This window comes from Gymnogyps californianus, chromosome 14 (assembly GCF_018139145.2).
Source record: "Gymnogyps californianus isolate 813 chromosome 14, ASM1813914v2, whole genome shotgun sequence".
NCBI lineage: Eukaryota > Metazoa > Chordata > Aves > Accipitriformes > Cathartidae > Gymnogyps > Gymnogyps californianus.
In genome coordinates this window covers 322,190-337,287 of record NC_059484.1, presented here as the reverse complement: position 1 = coordinate 337,287, position 15,098 = coordinate 322,190, and the positions used below count along the sequence as shown (strand labels likewise).

The 15,098-nt window shown below is 54.4% G+C and overlaps 1 protein-coding gene across 1 annotated transcript; it reads left to right on the top strand.

The window, feature by feature from the left end:
- Positions 1–13,649: 13,649 nt before the first annotated feature.
- PURA (purine rich element binding protein A) lies at positions 13,650–14,760 on the top strand. Its single transcript, XM_050905396.1, has one exon. The coding sequence runs from the start codon at positions 13,786–13,788 to the stop codon at positions 14,734–14,736; it is 951 nt and encodes a 316-aa protein (XP_050761353.1). The 5' UTR covers positions 13,650–13,785; the 3' UTR covers positions 14,737–14,760.
- The last annotated feature ends 338 nt before the right edge of the window (positions 14,761–15,098 follow it).

Here is a 15,098-nt window from a genome sequence, read left to right as displayed (position 1 = left end):
AAAGCAGCTATTTTATTAAGCTATTTGTTGTCGGGCCTTTCTTATTGAGACGCAGAAATAACCCTCACCTCACCTCCCGGTGCAGAACAAGGTGTCCCTCGCACGTGCCGGAGCCCCTTCCCTCTCCAGACCCCAGCACTGGTTTCGGCAGAACAAGGGCTGTGGCTGCTGTGCTGGCTGCAGACTATCCCGCAACTCTCTGGCAAAGCTGGTTTGCTAATGCTCCTGTTTTGTAAATAGTTTTCCTCTCTAACACAAACAGGGTGCTCCACACACTGCAGTCTCTTACCTGCTCCATCCAAACCTTGCGGGATCAGAGCACTGCATCTTCCCACCTGTACCACACGGTATTTGCTGAGCAGCTGTAAAACAATTAATTGAATATAATTATTGAGAGGATGTTCATGTTTCCTGCACACTTACGCACCACTTAATCTCAGTCACGACAGGGCTGGTCTATAATTCTCTTTTTAATGAGTTCCCAAAATATTCCCATAAGCAATATCCTCAGTTGTAAACCATAAAAACAAACCAGCCCCTCTATCTAGACACACTGTGAGAGGTTGAAACCACCCTAATGGTCCCTGGGGAGGGAGAAGGACCTCTCATTGTGCCGGGTGCCTTTCTCATTGGCTCCAGGCGATTCCTGCTCTCCCCAGCAGCAGGATTTGGGGGAGCCATGCATTTGCTGTGGTTTTCTCCTCCTCCTGGCCTGATTCAGTCAACTGTTCTCCTTGTCCCATCCACTGCAGGGCTTGCACAGCCCCAGCTGGGACTCGCTGATCTAAAAGCATACAACCAGCAGACATCCTTGGAGCCCACGTCTGACGCAAACACACGCGAGGTGCTGGGGGAGCTGCCAGGGCAGACAGCTGCCATCACCGCTCTAGGGCTGGGGCACAAAAATGTCCCTTTCTCTTACACCAAGAGTCAGCCCAGCAAACGCCACCCTCTCTTACTCTGTCCCCCTCCAAAGAATTGCCTCATAAAAATGAAGCTATTTCCTTGCTGACACCATGCCAGAGTGGACCCTGAAGCCTCTTTTGCACTGTGAGAAACCAGAGTATCAAGAGACCCAGTACCTTTATAGAGCTTTTCCCATGGCATCTTGCAGGGAAAAGTAAAGAGATGTTGCCTCCATGGTAAGGGTCTGGCTTATGGCCCAAGAGGTTTTAAATTAAACATCCCTTCAGCAAAATCCCAAGACACTGAGATGAGTTACAGGACAACATCCTTGAGCTGGTAGTCTCCAGCTACGCTGTGGAGAGCAGGCATCCCAGGTTTTCAAACCCCAGCCAGGTCTCAGCAGGACAGGAAGGAATCCCACCAGTTCCCAGGGCCACGATGATGCTCCAGAAAACATCCCCAAAGCAGCTCTGAAAGAGATGAAGGCAAACATTAAATAATTAATAGCTAAAATTAGATACTTCAAAACATTTCCCTGCTACAATACAACATTTCTTAATGCTGCCCATGGGAAGTTACTTGCAGACGAGGAATGGAGGACTTCTCTCCACCTCGTGTCTGACTCTTCCTTGTTACAGCACCCATGTCAGGTGCACGGGACTTCTGCAGTCATAAACTGGGCCTCTTTGTCACCTCAGGGCTGGTAGGTATCAAGCCCATCACGTTGTGAGTGACACGCGACTCTGCTGCCCTTGGACAACCCCCTTGTCACAGCCCATTTTCTTCTTGGTGAAGCTTCAAGTGAGAAGCCACGTTGGCTCTTCTCTTCCTCCAAGTCCAGAAACTGAAAGGCCTTTAAAGGGTGGTATCATATCTACCTCCCATCAGTGGCGGCCCCCCCTCTCATCTCTTGCAGGATGATTGCAGAGCTGGCCCATACCTCCATCTATCAGCATGGTCAATGCACAGTTCAGGTCTTCCTTCTCCTTGAAGGACAGCTGTGGCTTCTGCCCAGGGAGGACACAGGAGCATGGTTCAAAGAACAGCTTTACCCCCGTGGCAAAGACAGGGACTGGGGTCCGGTGGATGCCTCCTCCCAGGTGTGCGGCTGGGCCACTGAAGGACTAGGCAACAGGCCAGTGTTGCGATACCTGAAGGATGACTTCAAACTCTCATCCTGCTATCCCTCACTCCATCAAATCGTGCTGAGGGATCATCTCTTCATGTCCTCCAAAAGAGCTTTGTTTGCCACCATGGCCAGTTGCTGTGAACAGCCAAAGAGATGCCTTCGTTGTTCTCAGGTAGACAATTGCATAATGAGTAGTTTAGAAGCTATAAGCTATAAATTCTTCTGGATCAAAGCTCCCACATTCTCCAAGCCGCCTGCCAGGCCAAGGGGCATCTGCTTAAATAGGTTTGTTTACAGTCAACCAAGTGTTTGCGTCTCAGGGGATCCAACCAAATTCCTCTCCTGATGACTGCCAAACAGCATCAGCACGAGCTCCGCTAGCACTGGGTGGAGCAGCGGGTGCCCTGCTTGAATCCCAGAGGGCTGTGGGGTCCATGTCCACCTGAGGGTCCAGCCTTCTGGAGAAAGGTCAAGCTCATGGGATACATCACCTATCTCAGAAAGAGCAAGACCGAGCACAAGGCTAGCGTGAAAACTCAGACCCAGCTTCCAGGAGCTGTGCAAGTCTTCTTGGAAGGCAGCTTAACGCAAGAAACACAGAAACCACTGGGCACCGGGCCTGAGAGATGCCAAGAGACATGCGACTGCTTCAGTTCTTGCCCAGTGATTTCTCTTTCTCCTCTGCTGTCACAACTAAGAAGAAGGAGCTAGCAGCCCATGGCACCAGCCTGGCATTGCTCTGGGGGCAGAAACGGGCCCCTTCCTCCGGGACTCCAGGCCAGGTACCTCAGGTACCCCCGGGCTTCCCTCGGCTCCACAGCACAGCCTGGCCACAGGGCACTGTGCATGGGCAAGTGCCACCTGAGGAAGCCTCCGGCGAAGCAAGCAGGGAGAGAAACAGCAACTCTGGCATGTGCCCTGCAAGGGGGCAATTCACTGTTGGGGCTCAGAGCCTGATCCACACCCCAAACTAGGACCGTCTGCCTGCTCTGACGAGGCAGAAAGCAGGTACTTCTCTCTGAAAGGGAACACCAGGAAAATGAGAGAGATGTAACTCCTCCTGGTGTTTTGGGGCAACAAGCCTAGGAGAAAGGAGACCTTACTCCCCAAGGCAAGGGAGATGGAGGTCCCTCCTGCCAGCACCATCTCCAAGCCTCTTGGCTCCACTCTGCACCCAGGTCCCCAGCACCGTGCATGTCCAAAGGCACCCAGCAGTCGCCCATGGCTGTCCTCCTCCAGCCAGAGCTGCCACACAGCTCCCCAGCTCCCCTCTGCCAGCGCCAGAATTGCCACACCAGCTGGCCAGGCGCCTCTGGCCGCTGTCCCCTGCAGCTCCAGGAAAATAAACAACTGCTGTTTCACCTTTTCCTTGCAGCCAATTTGCTGCTCAGCCAGCTCTGCCCCTTCGGCAGCTCACCTGGCCCTGCAAAAACCACTTGGCTTTCCACCCTGGGGCGGAACCTGAGGAAGGCAGCAGGTTCCCGCTAGCCCTCGTCTGTCCCTGACCCTCCCTCCAGGAAGGTGTGCAGACCCCTACCGAGGGGCAGAGAAAGGACAGGAGAGGCAGGGACAGCACCAGGCTTGCAGGGGCTGCCAGCTCATCCTGGCCATCCCCACCCAAACACAAAATCTCACCTGGAAAAGCCCTTTCCCAGTGTACCCAATGGCAGGAAAACCCCACAGCTGATCCCTTTCCAGGACAAGTTGCTCATCTCCCTTGCACTTTTGGTGCTGGAAGAACAATGACTAACCTCCAGGAGAAGCTTTGAAGAGGGCAATTCCCTCCTCCTGGGTCTGCACAGCAGCCCCTATCCTCCCTGGAGAGCATGGACCTGCTTCCAGGGCAATTCCCCGCTCAGCCTCAGCACCAGGGCAGCCCTGCAAAGAGCAGGGGATGAAGCATTTCAAAACAAGCTTGGACAATGGCCATGGCAGTAGTGCTGAGGCTGGACCGCCTGCAAGCCAGAGAGGGGCCAAGAGCACTGTGAACAGAACAGGCATTTATAAACACCTCCCCAAAGACCCCTGCACTGCAAGAGGAGCTGCGGAAATGCCTTTGGGTCCTTCCTGCTCATCTCTGGCTGGGCATCAATGAGAGCTTCCAGGGCATGTTTCTGTCCACTTGTCTTGGAATTGGGAGGGAGGGGAGTTGGAAGAGTTTAAATTAATGATGTGTGCACACAGCTCCAGTGCCTCTGCTCTCCTCCAGGAAGGTATTACTCTATTCCTGGTTTTATGTAGCATCCTTTTAAATTACTGCTTTGGATATCAGCTATGTGTCTGCAGGGCTGCGTTCACTCACACACATACATATGCTCCCAGGACCCAAAAGGCAGGTCTTGAGCTTCTGCAGTGAGCTTACACTGCTAGAACAAGCCTTGAACACATCCATTAGCCAGTGCTGACTGCAGTTTACCACCACAAGGATCAAGGGTTCAAAACCACTGTCAGTAACATCACTAGGTGGGTGCAGGGTGCAGGAGATGACCATTATCTGAATGCAGCAAGAGGTTCCACCATAGGGACATTTAAACTCCACAGCATCAACTGCTTGCAATCCAGTAACGAATCTAAGCACTTGTCTGTTCTGCATGGGTTGATCTGCACAGTTGGAGTTTGCCCTTTGTTGCGTGAGTACTGGGGAAGTTTTCCTTTCAGAGCCATGCCAACAAAACCCCACAGAGGATGGGGAGTTGGTACTGTGCCACGCTGGCAGCAGCCAGCCCGCCTGAGAGCTGAGGACTCACTGTGTCCTCTCAGAGTAGGAACAGTCAGGTTAGCATCCTGTATCAAGATCCAGGCATTTGCTGCCATGTCAATACCTTCTGACAATCCACATGTTTTATGCTAAACAATGATTTCATCCTCTCCGTGAGGGATTGTTTTTAGTCCCACTTAGCTGATTCGTGGTATCTGGCTGAAAGCACGCGCTACGGGGTTATGCTGATGCTTCCTTGCATTTTTTTTTGAGGGTGGGGAGGCCTTTAAGTCCTTGTGATGTGTTGTCTTTTGTTTCACGCAGTGTCCCACCCTGCATCCCCAAAGCTATGACACCTCCTCCAAGGTAATGGGGAACTCATCCCTCTATATTCTCTGGCACAAAGAACTGGGCTCCCAGCTCAGCATCGTAACAGCTCCCAGCTTGGCACACCACAAAATCTCCAGGCTCATCTGATGCTTTAGATGCTTGCTGGTGCTTTCTTGAGAGGAACCACAGTCTCTGAAGCTCACCAAAGAGCTTCTGGATATGGGGGAAGGAAAGGGGTTCCTTTCTAAGGCCTGAGTTTGACACCACACCATGTACTCTGAAAGCCCAGTGGATATCCCAAAGCCACTAGCTGCTCTGGAAAGAGAAAGATGTATTAAAAGTCAGAGCTTTGAAAGGAAAAAGGAAGCCTTTGGGGCTGGCATCCTGTCTCACAGCATCCTTTGCATGGCCTCTGCAGGGAGGGTTGTGATGCTGTGGATCCCAATGCTCCTGTAATAGTTGTGAAACATCACTTCTGGTTGAACTTGGGAGAAGAACATCTCTTTTGGGAAAAAAAAGTCAAAGCATTCTTTCTGGAAAACTGTGATTTGTTCTAAATCTTCCTTCTCATCCTCACAAATGTTTGGGGTTTCTTTGACCCAAGATGGAAGTAGTCAGTTAAGACAACTCCACGGCCTCCCCTTCGCCCCAGCTCCATGAGCAACCTCGCTCCCTGTGAACTGGGCTGGGTGCACTAAGGGACTTGAGGAGGTCAGAGCACACAGGGTGTCCTGGTTTCAGCTGGGATAGAGTTAATTTTCTTACTAGCAGCTGGTATAGTGCAGTGGTTTGAATTTAGTAGGAGAATAATGTTGATGACACACTGATGGGTTTAGTTGTTGCTACGTAGTGTTTCTACTAAGTCAAGGATTTTTCAGCTTCTCATGCCCAGCCAGCAAGAAGGCTGGAGGGGCACAAGAAGTTGGGAGGGGACACCGCCAGGACAGCTGACCTAAACTGGCCAAAGGGATATTCCATACCATATGACATCATGCCCAGTATATAAACTGGGAGGAGTTGGCCGGGAGGGGCGAATCGCTGCTCGGGAACTAACTGGGCATTGGTCGGCAAGTGGTGAGCAATTGCATTGTGCATCACTTGTTTTGTATAGTCTAATTCTTTTAGTATTGTCATTTTATTAGTAGTAGTAGTAGTAGTATCATTATCATTATTTTTCCTTCCTTTCTGTCCTATTAAACTGTATTTATCTCAGTCCATGAGTTGGGTTTTTTTTCAATTCTCTCTCCCATCCCACTGGGTGGGGGGAGTGAGCAAGCGGCTGCGTGGTGCTTAGTTGCCGGCTGGGGTTAAACCACGACACAGGGTTACTGCCCAGCTCTGCCTCCTGCAGTGCCCTAATAAATCCCAGTTGCCCTAAGGGAGTATTTTATCTGGTACTTTGAGAAGAAAGACACTGGGTGAGGGATAAATGGGCTGCTGAGAAGCATGTCTCTAGCAGCATGATCTGGACAATGCCACCAACATTGAGGCCCCAGATGATGGTCTTTATTGACAGCTTTCTTCTAAGTTTGCTGTGTGTAGGAGCACACCTTTGAAAAGCAAGGAGGGATGGAAGTGAGGAGGCAGCCCTGCCTCAGCTTTGGACCCCCGAGGGCTCTAACCTCTACTTCTCTACCAGCTCGAGTGCGACATTGCATTGGAAACATGCCAGCTAGGAGCTGGGAGAGGCAGTTTCTCGGCAGGGTGATGGGAAGCAGTGTGTGGAGACAGCACTGCACGAGGAAGACTGACTCCTGAAGTAGAAACATCCCATCGCTCAGGACAAGGTGGTAGGGCCTGGGAAGTGCTAGCAAGGAAACCACAAGCTCACTGCAGTGATGGTGCCTGAAGCGTTCATCAGAGAGCCACAGAGGGCCAACAGGACAAATCTGACTGTATTTCAACGTTCCTGGTGGATGAGGTAGCCCCAGGGGGAGCTTGGCCACAGTAAGCCGTGGGGCATAAAGGTGCCTTCCTCACACCTCCCCAGCCACGATGAACCATGGCAGCTCTGATCAGGAGCTCTGGCAGAGCTACATCAGTCCTCCAGCGCCAGTTGTCCCAAAGCATCCACCAGGCTCAACAATTTGTCTCAAAGCATCCAAGAGGCTCAGCAATAAAGAGCCTGAAGAAAAGGTTTTACCAGCACCAGACCATGGTCCCGCCAGGGAGAGGTCTCCACAGGGCAGCCACCTGTCAAATTCCACTTGCACAGGCAGGAGGCTGAAAGACAACCTCAACTGCAAGCCGTTTGCGCAAAAGAAACTGTGCCACCTTGGCGTCCCTAGCTGCCCTGAGCCAGTAGCAGAGCAAGGACTTGGGGACATGCGCTGACTACAGGAAACTTCCTACACACACACGTCAAGTTAATGCCCTATGCTCCCACCGAGACAACACTGCAGACAGAAAAACTGGAGGAAAGAAACCCCACAAGAACAGGAGCTTTGGGCTGGCAGCTGGGTACCATCCTGAGATTAAAGTGGTGAGAAACGATGGGTGAGATGACGGGTTTGCATAGCTCTCAGCAGGTTGTCTGAACGCTGCAGAAGGCTATTTGGACTCAGGAACACACAAAGGACATTTCAAAGGATTGCAAAAGATATAGTCCATGATTTGGGAATTGCCAACATCCATCCTCACATGCTTTTTAAGGAAAGGGGGTTTAAAGTAGTGGGAAAGAATCACCAGCCTGCAAGAAGCTGCATCGGGGAGGGGCTGGAGTCTTAACCTCAAAAACCAGATGTTACAAAAGGCCAGAAAGCTCCCCCAGCCTGGAGGAGGCATGGAGGTTTGTCTGGACCAAGGCGTGCTCATGCCTGGAAGTCTCCAGTGCACACTCATACCAGGTATGCTCCAGGAGCAAAGGCTCCTCTCCACATGGTGTGGAGAGCACTGCCTTCTCCCACTCCGTTCTTCTGTGGGAACCTGCAATGGCTGGAGTGCTCTTGAACACGTTAGTGACCCCACTTGGTGTGACCCAGCAGCTTTTGGAGGCTGTAAATTAATGGCAGGGTAAATCAGGTATTCTGGCACAGGAGCGGGGTGCATCTCTATCAGGCAGGGCTGGGAAACCCTGAAGTGCTGCAGACAATGCCTGCCAGTGCTTTCTAAAGCACACTTTCCAAGAACGTGCCTTGAGGAGACAGATTCACAGCCCACAAACCCCTGCATGTCCGTAAGCCCACAAAGAAGAGCAAGACCGGAGAGGCTGTCAGTAGGCTTGCTGCATGGCTGTACAAGTGAAGGACCTGGAGCCATGGCTGTACAACCAGCACCCCAGGACCATCCGGGCACAGCTCTGGAGACACCAGCAAGGCAGCATGAGAACAACAGGAATCGTACAGCATAAAACACAGGAGTGCCCTCATCCTAATAAAAGGATGAGCCAGCTGGTGCACCAGGAGCCAGAGCCAGCTGTCCCACCGAGCCAGCTATGCCCATCCTCCTGGACACCCCCGGGGACGGAGCACCTTCCCAGCCAATGCCGTGGGCATGGGAAGAGGGAAGGGAAGCAGGAGGCCCAACCAGACATTGCACTGCTTTGACTAGAGGCAAACAAGCCAGCTGGCTACCAGGAGGCAGGCTGTTGTAAAGTGGGGTGAGCGTAGCCCCAGTCCATCCGGGAATAGGTCTGCTGGTGTTGGACCAGGGCATGGTCACATTTAGGGGTTGCTTTGCTAACCTTTGCTAACTACTGTACGTGATGCTGGGCTCTACTCCTTACTCCTCCTTAGGAGGCAAGGAGCAGAGAGCCCTGGTTTTATAAATCGTTGTTACTGAAAACCAGCAAGATTAGAATTTGGTGGCCATTTGTTGCTAGTTTTCAACAGAACAGCAGCCAGCACTTACTGGATTATGTGGGGAGCTGGAGAACCGTGCTCCTCTCTAACTTCACTGGGAACCAGGAACTGGCAAGGATCCTCCCTCTCTGCAGGTGACGACACCGCAGAGTCCTCCATGGTCAGAAAGAGAAAGAATCAATGAGGGGGAAGCCAGCTTGCTGAGAAAAGGGTAGCGAGGAGACTTGCAGACCAGTCAAGGGAAAAGAGAAAGCACGCTGCATAATTGGAACAAGCCATCATGAAAACAATCCCAAACTTAATTCACTTGGATGGGACTTCACGTGGTGCTTAGAAGAATTAGCACTTTATCTTTGCAGACACAAGAAGCAAGAACTTGTTCTGCCATTGTGCAGTCACCGATTCCCTCTTTTACCCCCCTTTTTTTTTGAAGAGCGAGCAAAAGAGGCGTCTCTACAGCTCACCATGGGAACTGCAGTTGTGGACAAGGAATGGCTGGTATGCCCTCGGGATGTCAGTCTCTCGCAGATGGCCAGAAAGACACAAACCCTGTACCCAGGGTCAGCCTGGATCCAGCTGTGCCCCACTCCTGAACACCTGGAAGCCAGGCTCCCTGGCAGGGTGACCCCTCGGGCAGTGACCCTCCAGTACGCCCACGGGGGAAACCTTGCCTCGGTGCTCATGCAAAACAGATCATCAAAGGAACTGGAGTGACTTTTTTTGAGAGAAGCGGTTACAACTGGAGGGCTGTAGTTAACCGTGGCCAAGCTCTTCCATTGTTATTTTACAGTTGCTTGATGTTCTGAAAGATATTTAGAAAAATGACTTTAACTGTCCTGTGCCAAACTGGGCGAGGGTGAAAAAAAAATGAAATTTGGCAGACATGTTATTCATTCAGCATGTAGTTTGGATGACGTCCAGTGACTAACACAGGAGTTTTAACTGATCTGGGAGACTAAAAACCATTCACAAATAATTTGATTTAGGGTCACTGTGATTTCTTTTTATAAATAATTTTCATTGAGAAGTATTTTTTTAATTAGGATCGACAGACCTAATAGCAACTCTATTGTGTGCACAGTTCATCGTTCCCATTTTCGTAAATGACTTACATATGCGTTGTGCTAGTTTCTTGTTCACTGCACACGATGGGGCTTGTTCACGGGGCAACCAACGCCTCGCAGACAGTGCACAAGCCATGCTGAACTCCTCTCTCCAAAGGCAGGCTCTGAAGAGGACCCAGATGGAAAGCAAAGGAAGCTTTCACCATCCTGTAACACGCTCCGGTTCAGGGGCTGGTCTAAGCCTTTGCACAACTTCAGACATCCCCACGCAGCTGTAACTGCCTTCTAATTGCTCTGGCTCCGAGAGGTGGTAATGGCAACTTTGCTTTGATTGCTTTATTGCTCCAAGCCCCATCACGGCTCAGGAAATACTCTGAACCAGAATCTGCTCCCTTTTCCATGGTGGGAGTGCTGAACAAGGACTGGACCAAGGCAAAGATCTGACACATCCTGGCAAAAAGCTGTGTCCAATGGTGAGTCTAAACTCAGTCGCCTCCTAACCCAGCACATCACCCAACGACGCCTGAATAGATCTGGGAAGACTGCAGGAGAATTCGGACAGCGGATGGGAGAAGAATGGCTCGGCAACTCGAATGCATCTTTTGGCAACATCCTCCGTGTGTGACAGCCTTTTCTTTGACTTGCACAATAACTATCGCATCCCAGCCACTTCCGTTACTAATCTTATCTGTTGTTTGAATGGCTCTTAGATTCCCTCCTGTGATTATCAATGTTCGTACAAGTTCTTGGAGTCAGCAGAGTTGTTGTTTTGTAGCTGAATAACAGGCTTGGGCTCCAGAATTTGAGATGCTCGCTGTAATGATCAGATATGTTCTTAAAAGCCTCCGAATTGGATTTCAAAACAAAAGGCCCATTGATCTTAAGCCTGAAATCCCAGCCATGACTCTGAAAACCTTCTCCCCTGTCTTTCAGAGGAACTGAAACTGGTGCGATAAAGCACGACTACAACAGTTGAAGAAAGGAGGATTTATCTTACGAGAGGAAACTACCAAAAGTTGGTCTTATTTAGACTACCAGAACAGGGGCTGAAGGGCATATAATTGCTACTGAGAGACACGTGGAAGGGGAGAAAACATGAGAAAACCTTGTGAAAGCTCAAAGATGGAAGTTGTGGAGCCTTAAAGAAGCCATTGATCTATTCAGGCTGGGGATGAAAAGATTTCCAATTTTCAGAGCAAAGAGCTCTGGGACGGGCTTCAGCAGAACCCACAGAAGAAGCCCAGCGTGGAGCCTGATAAACATATAGGGCATATTGGTACGACTGCAACAGCAAGGGAGGGCAGCGCGTGACCCAGGAGGTCCCTGCAAGATCCCTATCCAGTCTTTGGCCATCAGTACCTGGACGAGTTATGAAGAGATTCCCCTGGCTCCTGCATTTGTCCATCGCCTTTCTCCGTCCTGTTTTGCACCTCGCCTCATCCAAGCAGTCATCCCAGGCTTGCCTTGGCCACATTGTCTTGTTTTAGCACTGGGCAGACCGATGCAGGTCCCTGCAGCACAGCCACAGCCAGATGCCTGGGAGCGGCTGCTATGGTAGAGCTCCTATTGAAAAAGATTACCTATTGGGAAGAAAAAATGCATTTTTTGCTTTGTTCTGTTTACTTAAATAAACAAATGCCTGTATTCAAGCCGAATTCAGACTCAAACCCAGACTATTAGGTAGTTGCTGTGACTAGCAACCCAGAATGACGCCGGGCAAGCAGGGTCCCACCAACACCATCCCACCAAAGGAGAAACATTGGCAGGTCTGTTCCCGGGATCACCAGTATCCACCTGGAGTGCATCCACTCTGAAGGCAATAACGCTGGCCTGCGTTGGGGAGGAAAAATAACCTCTGCTGCTGGCTGCACTTGACCAGCATCATCACCACCAGCAATTCTCAGCCCACCGCAGTCATAGACAGACCGGCCACGTGCTTCCTGGGCGTCAGGTTTTCACCAAATGCGTTTCCTCAGCAGTTATACAATTCCCAGCTCTACCGCATGAATAAAGCAGTGGTTTAGGCTCCATAAGGATCCCTGCTGGCGTTAGCAAGAGGTGTCACAGTTAGGCCTCAGTTAAGGTTGTTTAATGTCATTTATCTTCAGGATAAAAAGAGCAAATCAAGAGAGAGGGACTGCCAGAGCATCAGCCCTCAGCCTGCCACAGGGGTGCAGCACGGCGATGCCGGCCGGGCCGCGCAGTTCCCACGCCGGGGACCCACCGGGAGAGGTCTCACGTTTGAGCGGGCTGAAAATCAAACGTAGCATCCGCGTCGCACCGCACGTCCCAGGCGTTCGGGGCATTTCTGCACGCCGACGTACAGCTGCTGACAGCTTGCAAGCTGCAGCTTACCGCAGCTCCGAAACATCGCTTCTGTATTTAAAAGGAAACTGTTTTCCTCTCTATTTTTTTTTTTTTGTTATTACCCATGGAGTCACTAATAACCAAGGTTTTAATCATAACGATGGGGCAGACTGGGGGTTCCTCCCACGATATCTAAGCAACATCTAAGACACGCAGATGTCTTAGCAATTCACTCTCTTTCTCCTCGATGAACGCACACATTATTTCCTCCAGCGCAGAGCACATCCCGCGGGCGACCACGAAATCTGCCTCGTAGCACGCCTGCCTTGTGTAACACTTGCAGGTTTTTTGGGATGCTCAGGGTAGATTGATGCCCTCCACACAAGTCAGCACTCGCTGTGCTGGAAGCAGCAGGCAGGAAAGCAGGCAGGGAAGGGACTTTGAGCCAATCCCAGCCTGCCAGTTTGCTTCGTGGCCCGCAGCACTGGGAGAACGCATCCTTACTTGGGCTGGAGCTGGCTTGGGATTCGGGATTTGGGGTTTGGTAACAAGGACTGGAAGCGAAGGGATCTCTTCGAAAACCCACCAGAAAGCAGCAGTTTAGTAAAAAGCAAACTGGTCACCTGCGAGGGGATGCTCGGAGGGCAGCCTGCCCGCCCCCTGCCCGCACCTCTGCCCGCCGGCAGCTGCCCCTTCCACCCCGGTCCCCATCCCCGCTCCGCTCCCGGGAGGTCCGGCGCTCCCGGTACCCCGCCGCGCCATAGACGTATTAATTAATTTCATTAGCAGCCCCGAATAAATACATCTCCCCCCCCCTCCGTGCTCCCACCCGGGAAGCCCCTCCGCCCGCTACCCCGACGCCGAGCGTTATCCCGGCAGAGGGATCGCCGCACCGGGATGGGGCGGGGTGGGGGGGCTGGCGGACCCCGCTCCTCCCCGGTCGCCCGTACGGTTTCCTCTCCCGGGAGCATGCGGCTCCCGGAGCATCCCTCCGGAGGAGCCCGGCGGCGCTGCCCGGTCCCGCCGGCAGCCCCCCCCCCCCGGAGGGGGGGGCGGGGGGGGGGGCTGCCGGCGGGACCGGGCAGCGCCGCCGGGAGCCACTGATGCACGGGTGGTGGCGGTGGAGAGGGGGTGTCGCGGCGCGGCACGGCACGGGGGGGGGCGGGGGGGGGGGGGCGGGCGGCCCGCCCCCGCCCGGTGGCGGCGGACGGCGGTGCGCGGCGCGGCCGCCCGGCGGCGCGGCGCTGCTGCCCGGCTCGGCGGGGCGGCCGGCGTCGGGGGCCGCTCTCTGCCGCCTTCCCGCGCCCTCTCCTCGCTCCCGCAGATCTCGCGAGAGCGGCCGGCTGGTGGCCGCGGGGGCTGTTGCAGCAGCGGCGGCGGCGGCGGGCGGAGCGGCGGCGGCGGCGGGCGGCGGCCGGGGGCGGCCGAGGAGGAGGCGGCGGCGGCGGAGGCGGCGCGGGCGGCGGCGCGGGGGGGCGCCGGGCGAGAAGCGGCGGCGGCGGCGGCCGAGGCCGAGCGGCGGCGGCGGCGGCGGCGGCGGGCGGCGGCATCATGGCGGACAGAGACAGCGGCAGCGAGCAGGGCGGCGGCGGCGGGGGCGCGGCGGGCGCCGGGGGGCCGGGCTCGGGCGGCGGCGGCGGCGGCGGCGGCGGCCCGGGCGGCGGCCTGCAGCACGAGACGCAGGAGCTGGCCTCCAAGCGGGTGGACATCCAGAACAAGCGCTTCTACCTGGACGTCAAGCAGAACGCCAAGGGCCGCTTCCTCAAGATCGCCGAGGTGGGGGCGGGCGGCAACAAGAGCCGCCTGACCCTCTCCATGTCGGTGGCCGTCGAGTTCCGCGACTACCTGGGCGACTTCATCGAGCACTACGCCCAGCTGGGGCCCAGCCAGCCCCCCGAGCTGGCGCAGGCGGCCGACGAGCCCCGGCGGGCGCTCAAGAGCGAGTTCCTGGTGCGGGAGAACCGCAAGTACTACATGGATCTGAAGGAGAACCAGCGCGGGCGCTTCCTCCGCGTCCGCCAGACCGTCAACCGCGGCCCGGGGCTGGGCTCCACGCAGGGCCAGACCATCGCCCTGCCGGCCCAGGGCCTGATCGAGTTCCGCGACGCCCTGGCCAAGCTCATCGACGACTACGGGGTGGAGGAGGAGCCGGCCGAGCTGCCCGAGGGCACCTCCTTGACTGTGGACAACAAGCGCTTCTTCTTCGACGTGGGCTCCAACAAGTACGGCGTCTTCATGCGGGTGAGCGAGGTGAAGCCCACCTACCGCAACTCCATCACCGTCCCCTACAAGGTCTGGGCCAAGTTCGGCCACACCTTCTGCAAGTACTCGGACGAGATGAAGAAGATCCAGGAGAAGCAGCGGGACAAGCGCGCTGCCGCCGCCGCCGCCCCCCCCGCGGGCGCCGGGGCCGAGCCGCCCCCCGAGGCCGAGGCCGCCGCCGCCGCCGCCGCCGGGCCGCCCGGCGCCCTGCTGCAGGCCGAGGAGCCCGAGGAGGACTGACCGCCCGCCTCCCCGGGACGCGGACTGGCCCCGCCGCCGGCGGGAGGGCGGGCGGGCGGCGGGGCGGGGGGGCGGCGGCGAGAAGCCCTCCCCTCTGCCCGGCGCCCCCCCGGCAGCGCCGCCCGCCCGGCGCCCCCCGCCGCCCGGCAGCAGCGCCTCCGACCCGCCACCCATCGCTGGATGTTCCTCCACTTTACCCACCGTATCAAACAGTAAGCAGCTGCTAAAACAAAAAAAAAAAACAAAACAAAACAAAACACACAAAAAAAAAGTCAGAAAAAAGTAATAACATTATATATGAACTGTGTTTCCTACTTGATTAAAAATATAAAGAACTGAGTGTTTATTTCCCTAATTAACCG

What these genes read in the sequence shown, in the direction of transcription:
- PURA (XM_050905396.1), top strand. Translation starts at nt 13,786, where the DNA reads ATGGCGGACAGAGACAGCGGCAGCGAGCAGGGCGGCGGCGGCGGGGGC.